Consider the following 16,366-nt stretch of genomic DNA (forward strand, 5'->3'; position numbering starts at 1 on the left):
ATTTGCAAGCCATGGGACAAAGTTGTAGCGTGCAAAGGTGTAGACCACCAAGAAATCTAGAGTTGGAAACCAATAGCAATGTGATTCAGTAAATGAGACGCCGGTATTCATATCAGAAGATACTGCAAAAAAGCCATAGCTATATTGCATTCCAGGAACAGCAAGGGTTCAAAGATTTAGGATTCACATTTGACAAAGAAGAGTTGAGCCCAGGTGTTATTAACATATTCCCAGGCTTGCAATAAAATAAGATGGAGGACGTGGAACATGATCAGATGAGGCCTTGTTTGTCTGAGGAATGGCATGTACAAAGCCGTCCTCCCATTCCAAATTGTGTACCTAGTTCAGCGGAAGATAAGAAGGCACAACTCAAGTTCTGGGTCAGAGCAGTGGCAACTAATGTTTGACAAGAGTGCTGAAAATTCATTAAATATCAACCATTTCTACCAAACTTGACATTAAAATTAGCTTTTACTATCTCAGTACTCCAATTCCCCAGATTTTTTTTTTTTTTTTCATTTAGGACTGATAAGCATTTTCTGAAAAGAGCAAGAGGTGATTCTTTCTCCAGTGTGCAAGTTCAAAACGCAAAGATGAAAGGAAAGTTCATGTCTAATTGTTCTTTAAATTTTTATGTAAACAATATTGTGTTGTCTGTGACTCTGTTGATAAACTAACATGGATGATAATCACAATAATTCATGCTTGTACAACAATCTGGATTTCAAGTTCAGCCATTAGGTTGGTTTGTTCGTAAAACTTTTCGACTCTAGATTTCATGGAGATTAGTAATCTGTTTTGGAGTTTTGGATTTCAAAGACTGCTGGTGGTTGGAGTTTTGGAAGAAGAGGAACTGTTCCCTCAAGTCTGTTTTGGCTTGCTTGCATAGATAAGTGTAAAACTATATTTGGTAAAAAGGGAACCAAAGGCTCTATTGGAGTAAAGGGAAGGTGACTAATAACTAGAAAGATTCCTGAACAACTAATTAATTTATAGTCTTCTCTGCATAAATTGGAAATGCACTGTACTTGAGTTGAGCTTTGTTCTGTTGGTTTTCTAGTTCTTGTCTGGCTTCTTGATTGTTTGTCTTCTTTTCTTTCATTTTTTTGTTTGTTTCATGTTCTTAATCATAGAAAAGAATGATACATTTTAACAAAACTTGAAAGCAATTATTTCTTTGTTTTGAAGCTGCTTTGAAGGTTATTAAGATGTCATTTTAGCAATACAAATTTGAAACATAAATATGAACGAATGGTGATTTGAAGCTGGAAGTTCAGCTGAAATCAATCCAAGGCGGAAAAATGGAGAAACCAACCTTTTTTTTTTTTTATGGTTTGCTGCTTCATTTCAGATTGTTGTTTTGAACTTACTATCTGACTAGCTTTGTTGCTTAAGATGCTAGTAGGCAACAACTATCGTAGAGCACCTGAAGATTTGCCTTCATTCGCATCTGATTTGTTATGCTGGCGAGTTAACTCCTCATTGGTCTTTGTAAACAGGTAATTATGAGAGTTAGCTGGTTTAAAATTATGCAATGGGGATCACATTTCTGTCAAGCGTATGCGAAATCACCACCATAATCACTGAAACAGCAAACATTGGAATTGAACCACAAATCCACAGCAGCAAAGTAGCGGCATAGTAAATTGCTCTTAAGCCGATTGACCAACAGCACTCTTATCACTTCCTTCTGGACCAAACTCACTGGAATATCTGCATTTGGCATACCGAAGAGGAAACTGGCATGGACAAATTTCCTTACACATTGAAGAAAAGAACCGAAAGCCACCAGGAAACAGATAAGAAGGATGATGTATTTGACAGAAATGATGGATGAGCTTTTATTGCCATAAACCAAACCGTTTTCGAAGAGATTATGAGGAGAGTCTGCAAGCCATGCTCCAGTGAGCAATATCATACAAAACCAGCTTTCGTTTAATCGAAGACATGACACTTTCAACTTGATCCCTGGTAAGGTCCATGGCAATGGAGAGGAAATGGGTCAAGAAAATGAGGATATCAGAGCAAGTCTCGGTACCAGGAGGGAGACCAGTGACTGAAGGAACAGTAACAGGATGGAAAGAGATTAAATCAGGATACTGGTTCAAATGTTCCAATTGGTTCACAGCTTTTTTGGGTAATACGAAAGTTACCCTATGACCCCTTTTAGCAAGCTTGTTAGCAAGGTGGAGAAATAAAGTCATGTGACCAAAGGCAAACCATGCAAACATGAGGATGTGAAAGTCTGAGCTGGCATTTTTTTTTTTTGTTTTTCTTGGTGAAGTTGCAGCAAATGTTCTGCTTTAATTTCTGGCTATAGGTGAAGAAGGCTATGTGAAAATCAAAGTAGTCGAAATTTCAGGATAAAATTGTTGATCAGATCTCTAATTAACTAAACAGCGAAATCTTTTGCGGTAAAGTTCGGCTCCACAATCTAAATTTTGAAACCAACTGTTTATAATTGTAATTGTAATTGTAATTGTAATTGTACTAGCTAGATATGGTTAGCTGCAGTTATTCCTGATCTTCTGGTCAAAAACAAAATTTAATTTTTAATATAAATGCACTGGAGACTAACATTAAATACTTATGTCAATGAAGTTTTAGCTTAGTGTTAACGAGGAGGTCTTACAATTTTTAAGATTTTAGATTTAAGTTTCATTGTATATAAGTTTGTTTGTTTAATTAAATTATAATTTATTAGTAAATTATTTAATAATATAATAATTGATTATATGAATGTAATATTTAATTATGAATGTAATTTAAAAAAAAACTAATTACTTATTATAATCGCATTAACCTTTGTTGTTACATTAATTTTTTTAATTTTTTAATATATAACTTCAAGAAATAAAACTTCAATTGCGATGAATAATATGATTTAGAAACAATTTTTCTTTATTATAAAATCTCATTAAAATAAAGATGTTATAAAACAAATGCAATTATATAAATACCATGGCGATTTTAGTGTGATCTGCAGTCTGCAGTCCTGATGTGGTATGGAAAATTGAACCATGACCCTTATATCGTTAGCTGAGAAAAATATTTTTATAACCGATTATCGACTGCTTAATTGTGCTTGTGCTCATGGATCGATGACAAGGGTTATTCCAAGCTCCCTATCGAGAGAGGATTGCCTTCTATTCCTTTCTCTCTGTATCAAATATAGTTTAACTCCATAGACGATAAGGACTTTCATCGAAACTTCATCACTGCCCACCAAAACTCCTCTTCCCTGCCAGCAACCTCTTTGTGCAAATTGCAAAGTCTCAGGACCCCCTTCCACACTGCTTTCAAATAGTTGCAACTGAAAAATATGTACTTCCTGCTTTCAGTCTCCTGACCACACAACACAGCCTCCATCATTTGGAATCCCCCATGAAGTCAGCCTGTCTTTGGTAGGAAGTCTATTGAGAATAGCCATCCAAGCAATGACAGTACATTTTGGGATATGAAATTTGCACCATATGAGCCTGTGCCAATCTATTTTTGGCATGGACAATGTTCCTTACACATTGAAGAAAAGAACCAAAAGCCACCAGGAAACAGATAAGAAGGCCGGTGTATTTGACAGAAATGATGGATGAGCTCTTAATGCCATAAACCAAACCGTTTCCGAAGAGATTATGAGGAAAGTCTGCAAGCCATGCTCCGATGAGAGAACTCAAAGCTAGAGATATTGTTGCCAGCAAAGTTTGCTGCTTAAGTGTGCAGTTGGTTGTATCGTTTTCCTCAACCTGCAAAAAAAACATTCTTCATTCAAATTACAAAGTCATTTATCTAAGCTGGATTTTGTGTATATTTTGGCCTTTTGGGGGTTGAATAAGAGGAGTTGACCTGCAACATTCTCTCAACCCAAGCTTTCTTGAAGTGGTTTTCATAGCCAATGACAGTGGTTGAGGGAAGCTGAGGCGTCTATAAAGAAGAAAGAGAGGGTAAGAAGACGTGTTCAACAACCCATTTGGAACCATAATTAAATCCAAGTATTAAATTCAATCAAAAACAATTAATGGAAACCCAAATTCTTATAATGATAAGCCCAATAGAAGCCCATTGTTACAGCAGTTGGAAAGGTCGGAAGAAGACAAACAAAACTCGTTGTAACAGCGCCCTAGAAAAACACTAGTAAATAATACCCACTAAAAGCCTCCTCTCTGTCGTGTTCTTCATTCCAGACAATAGCATTCAACTCAAAAAAGACACAAAACCCCAACAATGAGCTGCAGCAAAAATTTCTCTTTTTCTTTTTCGTCTTCCACAACCCATTTCTCTTCTTTCTCCAAACCTTTCGTTCCCAAATTGTTCAACTCCCAACTTTTTTCCTCTTTTTCTTCCAACCCTGTTCCAAACAAAACATCTTTCCACCTCCGTTCATGGCCAGCGCAACGCAGCCTCTCTTGCATGGCGGCCAAACGCATCCGAATGCAAGCAAATTCCACTGCCGTCGCCGAAGAAAAGGGTCCCAAGTTAGGCAAAAGAACGGATTTGAAAAAGATAATGATCCTCGGAGCCGGTCCGATTGTCATAGGCCAAGCTTGTGAATTCGATTATTCGGGAACCCAGGCTTGCAAAGCGTTAAGAGAAGAAGGGTACGAGGTCGTTTTGATAAATTCCAATCCGGCAACCATCATGACTGACCCGGATATGGCAGACCGGACATACATAACTCCGATGTCACCGGAGTTAGTCGAACAAGTCCTCGAAAAAGAACGTCCTGACGCGCTACTACCCACAATGGGTGGCCAAACAGCCTTAAACCTCGCGGTGGCTTTAGCAGAATCTGGTGTTTTAGAGAGATATGGCGTTGAATTGATTGGAGCAAAGCTGGACGCCATAAAAAAAGCTGAGGACCGTGAATTGTTCAAGCAAGCTATGAAAAATATAGGTATAAAAACCCCGCCTTCAGGGATAGGGACTACATTAGATGAATGTATCCAAATAGCTAATGAAATCGGGGAGTTCCCATTGATCATTAGGCCAGCGTTTACTCTAGGAGGGACCGGGGGCGGGATAGCTTATAACAAGGAAGAGTTTGAGGCTATTTGTAAGGCGGGTTTAGCTGCAAGTTTGACTTCGCAGGTTTTAGTTGAGAAATCATTGCTAGGATGGAAAGAATATGAGTTGGAAGTTATGAGGGACTTGGCTGATAATGTTGTGATCATTTGCTCAATTGAGAATATTGATCCCATGGGAGTGCATACTGGGGATTCCATTACTGTAGCGCCGGCGCAGACCTTGACGGATAAGGAGTATCAGAGGTTGAGGGATTATAGTGTTAAGATCATTAGGGAGATTGGTGTCGAGTGCGGAGGTTCCAATGTGCAATTTGCGGTTAATCCTGTTGATGGTGAAGTTATGGTTATTGAGATGAATCCAAGGGTTTCGAGGAGTTCTGCTTTGGCTTCAAAAGCTACAGGGTTTCCTATTGCAAAAATGGCTGCTAAGTTGTCGGTTGGATATTCGTTGGATCAGATTCCTAATGATATTACCAAGAAGACCCCCGCCAGTTTTGAGCCTTCTATTGATTACGTGGTGACTAAGGTAGGAACTTTGCACCTACCTTGTTTCTTTGGATGTTTTTTTTATGCATTCAGAGTGGTTAAGACTAAGCAAGGACTAGATTTTTTTTTTTGATCAACTACAACAACTCAGGGTATTGTGGTGCTTTATTTAATGCTTAAAAATATCGTTTACATCATGATGATTCATCTCATAGATGGAACAATACACCAGAATCTCTATCTGAGTGTTTCAATTGTCTTTTCGATATGAATAATGCTCTGCCAAGATTGAGATATCATTCACTATTTTCTTTTATTGCATGAGAATTTAAGTTATCAGCTTATGAGTTTCTTATTTTTCTAAAATCATTTAACTACACCAATTATGCAGATCCCACGGTTTGCATTTGAGAAATTCCCTGGTTCTCAGCCAATATTGACAACTCAGATGAAATCTGTTGGGGAATCCATGGCTCTAGGTCGGACATTTCAAGAGTCATTTCAGAAGGCAGTTCGATCTCTGGAATGTGGCTACTCTGGATGGGGTTGTGCAAAAGTTAATGAACTTGACTGGGATTGGGACCGATTGAAGTACAGTCTCAGAGTCCCCAGCCCAGATCGAATCCATGCTATATATGCTGCAATGAAGAAGGGGATGAAAGTGGACGATATATGTGAGCTGAGTTTCATTGACAAATGGTTCCTCACTCAGCTTAAAGAATTAGTAGATGTGGAGCAATATCTTTTGTCTCGAAGTTTGTCTGATCTGACAAAGGATGAATTTTATGAAATCAAAAGGAGAGGCTTTAGTGATAAGCAGATAGCCTTTGCAACTAAGTCATCAGAGAAAGAAGTCAGGGAAAAGCGAATATCTTTGGGAGTTACCCCAGCATATAAGAGGGTAGATACCTGCGCTGCAGAGTTTGAGGCCAATACTCCTTATATGTACTCTTCCTATGATTTTGAGTGTGAATCAGCTCCTACTGAAAAGAAGAAGATTTTGATTTTGGGTGGAGGACCAAATCGTATTGGTCAGGGGATTGAGTTTGACTACTGCTGTTGCCATACATCTTTTGCCCTTCAGGTTTGAGTTATCTTCTTCCTGTTCATGCGTCCATAAGTTTAATCAGGTGAAGCTGCTTGTATATTGCATTTTCACCCTTTGCATAAATTTGCTAACTTTTTCTGTCCAATCTCTTTTGTGTTTTCCCCTTTGCAGAAAGCTGGATTTGAGACAATCATGATGAATTCAAATCCTGAAACTGTATCCACAGATTATGATACCAGTGATCGTCTTTACTTTGAACCCCTGACGGTTGAAGATGTTCTAAATGTTATTGATTTAGAAAGACCTGATGGCATCATTGTCCAGTTTGGAGGTCAAACGCCCCTTAAGCTGGCTCTACCCATCCAGCATTACTTAGATGAGCACCGACCTTTATGTGCCAGCAGGGCTGGCCATGTTCGCATATGGGGTACATCCCCAGATTCCATTGATGCAGCTGAGGACAGAGAGAGGTTCAATGCAATGCTTAAGGAGTTAAAGATTGAGCAGCCGAAAGGAGGGATTGCCAAGAGTGAAGATGATGCTCTTGCCATTGCAACACATATAGGTTACCCAGTTGTTGTCCGTCCTTCCTATGTGTTGGGTGGCCGGGCGATGGAGATTGTATACAGTGATGACAAGCTTGTGACATATCTAGAGAATGCTGTTGAGGTGGACCCAGAACGGCCTGTACTGATTGACAAGTATTTATCTGATGCAATTGAAATTGATGTAGATGCACTTGCTGATTTACAGGGTCATGTGGTGATTGGAGGGATAATGGAGCACATTGAGCAGGCTGGGGTCCATTCTGGTGACTCTGCCTGCTCAATTCCCACGCAAACCATCCCATCTTCTTGCTTAGATGCTATAAGGTCATGGACTACAAAATTGGCTAAGAGGCTAAATGTGTGCGGGCTCATGAACTGTCAGTATGCAATCACAGCATCTGGGGATGTTTTCTTACTTGAGGCAAATCCCCGTGCTTCTCGGACTGTACCATTTGTTTCCAAGGCAATTGGACACCCACTGGCTAAATATGCTGCTCTTGTTATGTCAGGGAAGTCACTTAATGATCTAGGTTTCACAAAAGAGGTGACACCACAACATGTGTCAGTTAAGGAAGCTGTTCTTCCATTTGAGAAGTTCCAAGGCTGTGATGTGTTATTAGGTCCTGAAATGAAAAGCACTGGTGAGGTAATGGGCATTGATTTTGAGTTTGCAATAGCATTTGCAAAAGCTCAGATTGCTGCTGGGCAGAAGCTGCCACTTTCTGGTACTGTTTTCCTTAGCTTAAATGACTTGACAAAGCCCTATCTTGAAAGAATCGCAAAAGCTTTCTTGGGGCTGGGATTCCAGATTGTTTCAACATCTGGGACAGCGCACTTTCTTGAACTAAAAGGTATCCTGGTGGAACGGGTGCTGAAAATGCATGAGGGGCGGCCACATGCTGGTGATATGATTGCTAATGGGCAGATCCAGTTGATGGTTATCACAAGCTCCAGTGATGCACTTGATCAGATTGATGGCCGGCAGTTGAGGAGAATGGCTCTTGCTTACAAGGTTCCTATAATAACAACTGTTGATGGAGCCTTGGCAAGTGCAGAGGCGATTAGGAGCTTGAAGTCGCACACTATTAACATGATTGCACTTCAGGACTTCTTCGATGCGGAGGTAGAAGCAGGGAGGAGCAAAAATTTGCTGTCTACTTCTACCTCTCTATAGATTGAGTTGGCATTTTGGGTACGCTCTTGCATTTTCCATTTTCTCCTTTATTCGACGTTCTTTTAGTATGTTTTCATTTAGCCTTGCCTAGGATAGAATTTCTTCTAAGTTGCTTTTTCTTCCCTGCTTTGTTGCTGTCTCATCTTGTCTTCTGTCGTGTGATGATGATGAATTTTGAAGAATATAACTTAGGGAATTTTTAAGCAACCGCAAAATGTAATATATATTCGTATAATGTGATGCAATTTTCAGTTGTTTGTGCTTATGCATTATCTCATCCGACAGACGTTTTGTTGGTTAAGAATTGCTTTGTGCAATGCTACAATGTGATCAACTATAATCAAAGCGAAACTGTATACTGAACTATGACTGTAATGAGTTATAGTTTATGAGCTAACATTTCTTCACATGTTAAACAAGAATATTGCTGTTCTGGTCTGATTTTCAGATAACACCGATGACCTGGTCAAGAATTTGACAGGAATTTTGTTCGATGGCTGCTCAAATTAAGTGTTTCATTAACTCCAATCACAGTTTATTAAGTTCTTATTTGATTAATTAACGAATCATAAAAATATTGTTCATTAATAAATGAATATAAAAAAAAAAAACTAAACTTGTTTAAGAACTATTCATCGAATGTTTTATTAATTTTTATAATCGAATTAGATATAAGCAAATTTTGTTATATTTTTAATTAATTTATTTATTTAATAAATTTTAAAATATTATTCATGATTATTTATTAAATTTAACAAACAAATAAAAATTGAATATATTTACAAATTATTCATCAAATGTTATGTTTGTTTACAAGCTTATATCAAAGTTAATTATTCGATTAATTAAGGGGCTCAAATATCAATTCTCAAAAAAAAAAAAATTATTTGCCTAATTTTCAAACACGAGTTTTACAATATTTAGCTAATTTATTTGGTGCTTTAAAGTTGAAACAGGATTGAGTTGGATACAGATCGAGAGTAAGACCCCACTCACTGGCTCAATTTCAGAACAATAAAGAAAACTATAATCAAGAGGAAAGCCTTTTGTTACTGTGAAAGCCCCAACTCAATAAGCTTTTTTTCTCAAGGATATCTTCTCTTTTAGCCTGCTTTTCATGTCAATTTTTGACACATTAATCGTATGGTATCAATTCTTTAATGAATTTGGTCTCATATTTGGCTCCTGGTCCTATCTTATCCACAAGAAAATAGACCAATTGGGCGAGACCTTGAAAGACCAGAATTTGACAAGATCATCCTCCAAATCTACATTATTTACAGACTTAAAACATCCTTAACCAAACTAAATATTCAAAAGCCTTAATTATTTTCATTATCCTACCCATCCAACTGCTCAGAATTGAGCTTTGGTGGACCCTTTCCTAGCCTATCGGTAACATCATCGCCAGCTTGTCAAAATTCATCCACGCAAGAACCAGATCAAAATCAAATTCACATTTTTTATATCTAAAAAAAGGAAGAAAAAAAAAAACAGAAAGAATTGCTTCAAATAAAAATGATTTACGAGCAGAAAAAAAAAAAAAAAAAGGATTTTGCTAAGGAATTAAGACAATTTTTAAGTTAATTAAGATAAAATTAATGAGCTTAAATTGAAAACTTCTCCTACATCACAAGCTTAGCCAATGATCTCATAGGCTCTGACTTGCAGCGCGTGAGCACGAACGGCTCATCCCCTTTACCACCAATAAGCTTCTGCTCAATCATGGTAGCCATACACTCACCGCCGCCAGTTCCATTAGCTGTAATAGCCGCCATAGCCATTGGTGGAGCAGCCGTGAAAGAGCAAGAAGATCTAGGTGGCTGTAACAAAACTGGAGCAGGATTAGAGTCAATCCTGATTCTTCGTTTGGTCTCATCTCCGCCGACCTTTTGTTTGACCACTGGCTGCTTTTTCTTCTCTGGTACCCACCTGATGAAATCCGTGCTACACACCCAAGTCTCCTTGGATACCTCCATTGACAGCTTTGACTCACACATCATAAACGGTGAACAATCTGGCAATAAGTTCTGTTGACTTTTACTCTTCTTTGACTCAACTTCCGGGTCGGATTCCCGTGTTTCCGGACATTCAAGTTCGGATCTTTCTTGGATTGTCTCAGTCCCTTGCTCCTCTACTGTTGAAGTTGAACCCTCTTCTGCTTGATCTTCGTCTTCCTCTACTTTAGCACTAACATTTTCCTCTTCAGCTTCAGCTTCAGCTTCTTCTTCAAGGCCATCTTCATTTTCTTCTTCTGTTTGTGGTACATTTTCTTCACCCTGTAGCTTGTCAAGATCAAATAAAACTTCCGTCAAAATTGCTTCTTTTATTGTTGATTCCTGCTGGTCTTCATCTACTTCATTTTCTTGTTCTTGATCTCCACATTCTATAAATGTTTCTTCTTTTAAGGCCCTTTCCAAACTTTCTTCTACAACTTCATTTTCATGCGCTACCAAAACAGATTCTGCCTCTGTTTCAGCTTCAGTTTCTGGGATTTCTTTTTCATCAGTTGCTTCACAAGAAATAAACATTTCACTAACTTCACTCACTTGTTGATATTCAATTTCTTGCTCAAATTTTACTTGCCTTTCTTCCCTTTCTACTTCCACAGCATCCTCTTGCTCTTCCTCTTTCTCTTCACTGTCATTTTCAGCTTCTTCCTCTCCTGCTTCATGTTTAGGCATTAGAGTTTCCCAACACTTGTTGGCGAGAGCAGCCATTTTAACAGGATCAGATCTACACCTCATCAACAACAAAGCATTCTTAGGTGGGATACAAATATTCACCCTAGCTTCTTTTTCATCACCCATATTTTCATTACCACAATCATTTATTTCAATATCCTCAAAAACATGTCTCCTTCGGTTACTTCTCATCGTCTCACTACTTTTCCTTCTCTCATCATCTTCCCCACCAACAACCAAGTCAATCTCCCTCTCTTTCCCTTCCCCTTCTTTAACTGCCACAAGCCACCTACCAAAGACAGCCCCAGAAGAAGAATTCCCATTTCCATTTCTATCATTCCCAGCACGTACTCCTCCTGTTTTCTCTTCTTTGTCCCTTTGGTTAGCCATACAAGAAGACCCGCAAGGCAAAAAGCAGTTAAATTCAGCTCCAAATGCCCTCAATGTTTCACAAATAGTCAACGGCAAATGCACCCATTTCTTGCATTCTTGTTGCTGTTGCTGCTGGTGATGATGACTGCTATTCCTTAAGAAATGACCCATGTTGTAATCCTGACAACTACTTGAATCAAGACTGTTGCTTCCAATGTTGGCATTGTTATGACCCACTTTTGTGAAACTAACTTCCCCTCTCCTTTTAGATCTGCAAGCTCTAAACTTTTTGCCCTGTTTCTTAGTCTTTACTCTAACTTGACCTATACAAGTAACCTTAGGAGAAGAAGGCTCAGGGTTTTCAAATGCACAGCCTCTTTTTTTGCCATTTGTAGGGAACATTGGTGAAGCTTGACCACCTTTCATGCTACCATTACTTCTCAATCTTCTACTAAGGGATGAAGAAAGAGAGATTTGTGAAGGTTCCCTTGTACGACCAGGACTAAGAAAGGATTTTGAAGAGATTTTCATTGAGGAAGAAGAAAGGCGTGAAGTGAAACAAATGAAGAGCTCGCTCGTGGTGCTTGTTGTGTTACTGCTACTGCTGCTGTTGTTGAAGCTGGAACTTCGATGGGGTCTCTCCGGATCCATTATTTTTGTTTTTTTCGTTTACAGTGACATGACCTTTTCAATAGAAGGAAGAAAAACCCTAAAGAAAAAAGTTAAAATTGAGATATTTTTTTATCAAGAACACAAGACAAAACGGGTTTTGTTTGTGGGATTTGAAAGTGATGGGGTGCAAAGGTTTCAGATAGAAAGGTTAATGGAAGAGAGAGAGAAAAGAAAACAAATGGAATGAAGAAAAGGAAAGAACAGAGGGTTTAACGGAAGAAGACGAAATGTTGTTTTGTCTTCAGCAAATTTGAAGCCTTTATTTCTTTCTTTCTGGTTACATGGGGCATGGATGTCAGTATGTTTTTTTATATATAGAATAGAGGGCAAGTTAAAACTTATGGGTGTAGTAGAAAAGACAATGGAGTTTATTTTTTTAAGTTTCAGAATTTGAATTTATTTAATAATATTTATTTAAGTTTAGTATTATTATTTAAATTTAAATTTGTTTAAATATTTAAATTCATTAAAATATTTAATTATTTATTTTTTTATCAAAATATTAAATAATTAAATTTAAAATTTAAATTCATTTTTAATTAATAACAAATAAAAATTATTTATTAACATTTGAAACATTCTATAAGTATAAAATTTTGTATATTTTATATATAAAATAAATAATGGATTCAGATATTATATATTTTAAAGATATTATCTATATCTTATCTGAATTTGTTACAATTAATAATTTTTTTATTAAATTCGTTAATTATCTGTTTATAATTATTCGAATTTAACATAAACGAATTGAATAGTAATGAATAAGGTAGACAACTCAACCCATCCCCAACGAATTTCGATCTGACCTCATAGGATCGATTTTTTTTTTTAAATAAAGTTTTGGGTCGGGTCAGGTTCGGGTTTTAGACAAACCCGACCCTACCTAACTCGATATTATATAAAATTAATTTTTAATTATTTATTTAATTTTTATTTATATATATAATTATATATTTAAATATTTTATATTTAAAAAATATTTTATATTTTAAAAAATAATATTTTATTAATTTCGGGTCGATACGGATATAAAAAATAAAAAAACATTCAGGTCAAGTACGGATATGAGTTTAGTGAATGTAAAATCGAGTCAGATTTGGGACGAACAAAAACATGTTCTAACTCAACCTATTGCCAACCCTAGTAGTGAATATCTGCTTATTTATTATCCATTATTATTCCTAAAAAGATATTTTTACTTTTTGTTGCGTTAATATCATGAGTTGCCTTTAAATCAATTATAGTAAAATATTTACTATTATATTTAAATTTTAAAAAATTTTTAATATGGTATTTGAATTATGAATTTCTTAATAAATATAGTATTATTTATTTCTAACGTGAATAATTTTAAATGAAAACATATTACGAACAAATAATTTTTTAAATATTATACTAATTAACAAATTTATAATTCATATATTACATTAAATTTTTTTAAAATTCAAGTAATATATTAAATATTTAATTATAATTTAAAGATCATTCATATATAATTTTTTTTTTAATTTTGCAAAAAGCTGAAAATTTTGACTTTATTTTGATGTCGTTAGAATCTTGACAGACACTACATTTCACGAGAGTTGGCAAAAATTATACAACTTCGTTTAATTTATCCAATACTGTTTTCTTAATGTCATTTCATCTGCCATTTTGATTACTTGACTGCTCATAAATGATACGAAAGTAATAAGTAATAAATATATGAGCATTCACATTTTGCAAGTTGTTTTGCATTTGTTGAGAGATTTTTGGGTTGATAGTGCAAGGTTTGGTAGAAAATTTCGAACAGAAAATTCGTGTAAACTATCCAAAGAGAAAGAAGAACGAAAGAAGTATCGAATTTTAATATGCATTCTAACGTTCAAGTCAATAGAAAGAAGCAAATAAGGAAGATAATAGCTATGGAAAGAGTGAGATTAGTTTTGTTTTACAATCTTTTACCATGGAGCTCTTATTTTTAGAGCTTAAAGACATAATTATATGAATCAGCTCAAGTGTAATACATGAATACCTTCTTTACTTATAGACAAGGTCTGATTAAGACAAATAACATTACGATAGTGTCATTGGAACTTATCCAAATTACTTTCTCACTAATGTGTTTGATCTTGGACTAACAGCATAGCTTACACCAATATTAGGTCTAACAGCATTCATCTAAATATAATTCTTTTGTTATTTGAACAAATAGTTAAGTATTGAATTAGCTCCACCTTTATTTGGATAAGCATGTGCATGTTAACTTCTTCATAAATTTAACTAAGATTAAGGTTTATTTTTCTTGGGAATATGGAAATTCAGGTCAATTTCAGATAAAGTTTATTTTATCACCTAATTAAAGAATGTTTTATCATTCATTCTTATTCCTTTTTTAGTGTTCTTTATCTTTTGTTGTACCCCATTCAACTACAAGCCATGTGAATGATTTTGATGCTAGGAGGACACACACACCTCTTCTAAAAAAACATTTGACAAATAAGAACATGAGTCGAAATTCAATTATGATTCAATTATGGATTCAAAGCACTAAAATATTTAAAATTGCAATTCAAGAAAAGATTCATTGCAAATATTTTTCTTGTTTGCTTATGTCATTGTATCAATGCAAGATAGAAAAATCTGTTAATAACTATATGATATATGGATAAAATATTAAAATTTTAATTTTAATAATTATAATTCAAATTTTTATAACTATAAATACATAATATATGATAGATCAAAATCTTAAAATTTTCAAAAACCTAATAAACCACCCATTTGAGATTTAAAAAAAAAAATGAATGAAAATAGGACTAATGTTATCCCAAAGGAAGAATTCCCCTGCCATGTTACAAAATAAACCACACAAAACGTGGCCAGATAATCAAATAAATGGAGGACAACAGAAACAAGACAGGGATTGACAAAAGTATGAGTGATCCTAATTCGATTTTAATCGATTTAATGGATTAAATTAATTTAATTTGATTAATTGATTGATTAAAAAAATAATTAATACAAAAACAAGACAAGGATTAATAAAAGTACAAGTGATCGTAATTTAATTTTAATCGACTCGATGGATTAAGTTAATTTAATTTAATTAATCAATTAATTAATAAAAATAATTTTTAAAATTTTTAATTTTTGATTAATTTAATTTAAAAATCGAATTAATCAAAATTTTAATTAAAATATTATATAATTCAAATATAAAATAGATCATTTAATTTTATAATTTATTATAATTTTTAATAAAATATTTAAATATTTAAATATTTTATTAAATAATTTTATTTAATTTATTTAAAATATAAAAAATTTAAAATTTAAAACATAATTTAATTTAAATATATTTATTATTTGATTATTAAATAAACTAATTAAACTAATCGAATTAAATTCGATAGTTAATTTTTAAATTTTATAAATTTGATTTAATTAATTAAAATAATTTAATTTAATTAATTAATTTAATTTAATTTTAAATAATTTAATTTAAAATTAATTATATCCCCCACGAAAAGCCTATGGGGTGGGAGGGGAAAGTGCCTTGGGAATATCAATCACCATCAGGTTGCGTTCATTATCTTTTTCTTGCAAAAGCCGAAACAACAAAAAAGTGGCAATAGTGGAGATTATGTTGGGAGGAAATTGGGATTTTTCATGGGGAAACACGTGGGGGAGTGGAAGAGAATCCAGAGAAGTACACGTGACCTGACTTTGAAAGATAGGGTTGAATGATGATGGGATGGCAATGCATGCATTAAACTCTCCCGTTTTGACAATTAATTTTAGGGCAAATTTCGCATGCATCTTATGTGATTTGTAACTTCTTTTTATTTATAATTTTTTTGTAAATCTTTTTTTCATTTACAATCTTGTGCTTCACTTCTAATATTAAAATAGATAATGATGTTAAAAAACAATCATAAAAATAATTTTATAATTTCATTAAATTTTGCTTGATTTTTAATTTTATTATCTCTTCTAATAACAGAAATAAATCACAAAATTATAAATAAATAAATAAAATTGTTCACAAGATGAGTACATGAAAAAGTCATAAGCCATAAAAAGTATACGTAAAGTTTTTCTTAATTTTAATAATTTCATGTACAAATATTTCACCCCTATGTGAGTTCATGTTGTTTGTGCACAACTTTCATCAACCCTAGCTCCCCACACCTTAATCAACTTCTTTGCAATAATTGTTTTATTTAGATTTATTATTGCTAACAAATTATTGTCTTAACCATAAAAAATATTTTAAAATTTTAAATTCAAATTTCATCGTTTACGAACTTTTATCTAATTTTATGTCTATCCATTTATATTTACTTGTCTATATATATATATATATATATATATAA

General features: G+C 34.5%; 2 protein-coding genes across 2 annotated transcripts; one reads left to right on the forward strand and one right to left on the reverse strand.

Annotated features, from left to right (window-relative positions):
- The first annotated feature begins 4,165 nt into the window (after positions 1 to 4,165).
- LOC111301700 (carbamoyl phosphate synthase arginine-specific large chain, chloroplastic-like) lies at positions 4,166 to 8,542 on the forward strand. The gene is made up of 3 exons (XM_022897568.2): positions 4,166 to 5,547; positions 5,899 to 6,591; positions 6,727 to 8,542. The coding sequence occupies exons 1-3, from the start codon at positions 4,222 to 4,224 to the stop codon at positions 8,275 to 8,277; spliced, it is 3,570 nt and encodes a 1,189-aa protein (XP_022753303.2). The 5' UTR covers positions 4,166 to 4,221; the 3' UTR covers positions 8,278 to 8,542.
- A 755-nt stretch (positions 8,543 to 9,297) lies between these two features.
- LOC111301950 (uncharacterized) lies at positions 9,298 to 12,331 on the reverse strand. Its single transcript, XM_022897916.2, has one exon. It carries the CDS (start codon positions 11,982 to 11,984, stop codon positions 9,903 to 9,905), a length of 2,082 nt encoding a protein of 693 aa, XP_022753651.2. The 5' UTR covers positions 11,985 to 12,331; the 3' UTR covers positions 9,298 to 9,902.
- Positions 12,332 to 16,366: the final 4,035 nt, after the last annotated feature.

Source organism: Durio zibethinus, chromosome 15 (assembly GCF_047325235.1).
Source record: "Durio zibethinus cultivar Kanyao isolate XHJ-2024 chromosome 15, ASM4732523v1, whole genome shotgun sequence".
Classification (NCBI taxonomy): Eukaryota; Viridiplantae; Streptophyta; class Magnoliopsida; order Malvales; family Malvaceae; genus Durio; species Durio zibethinus.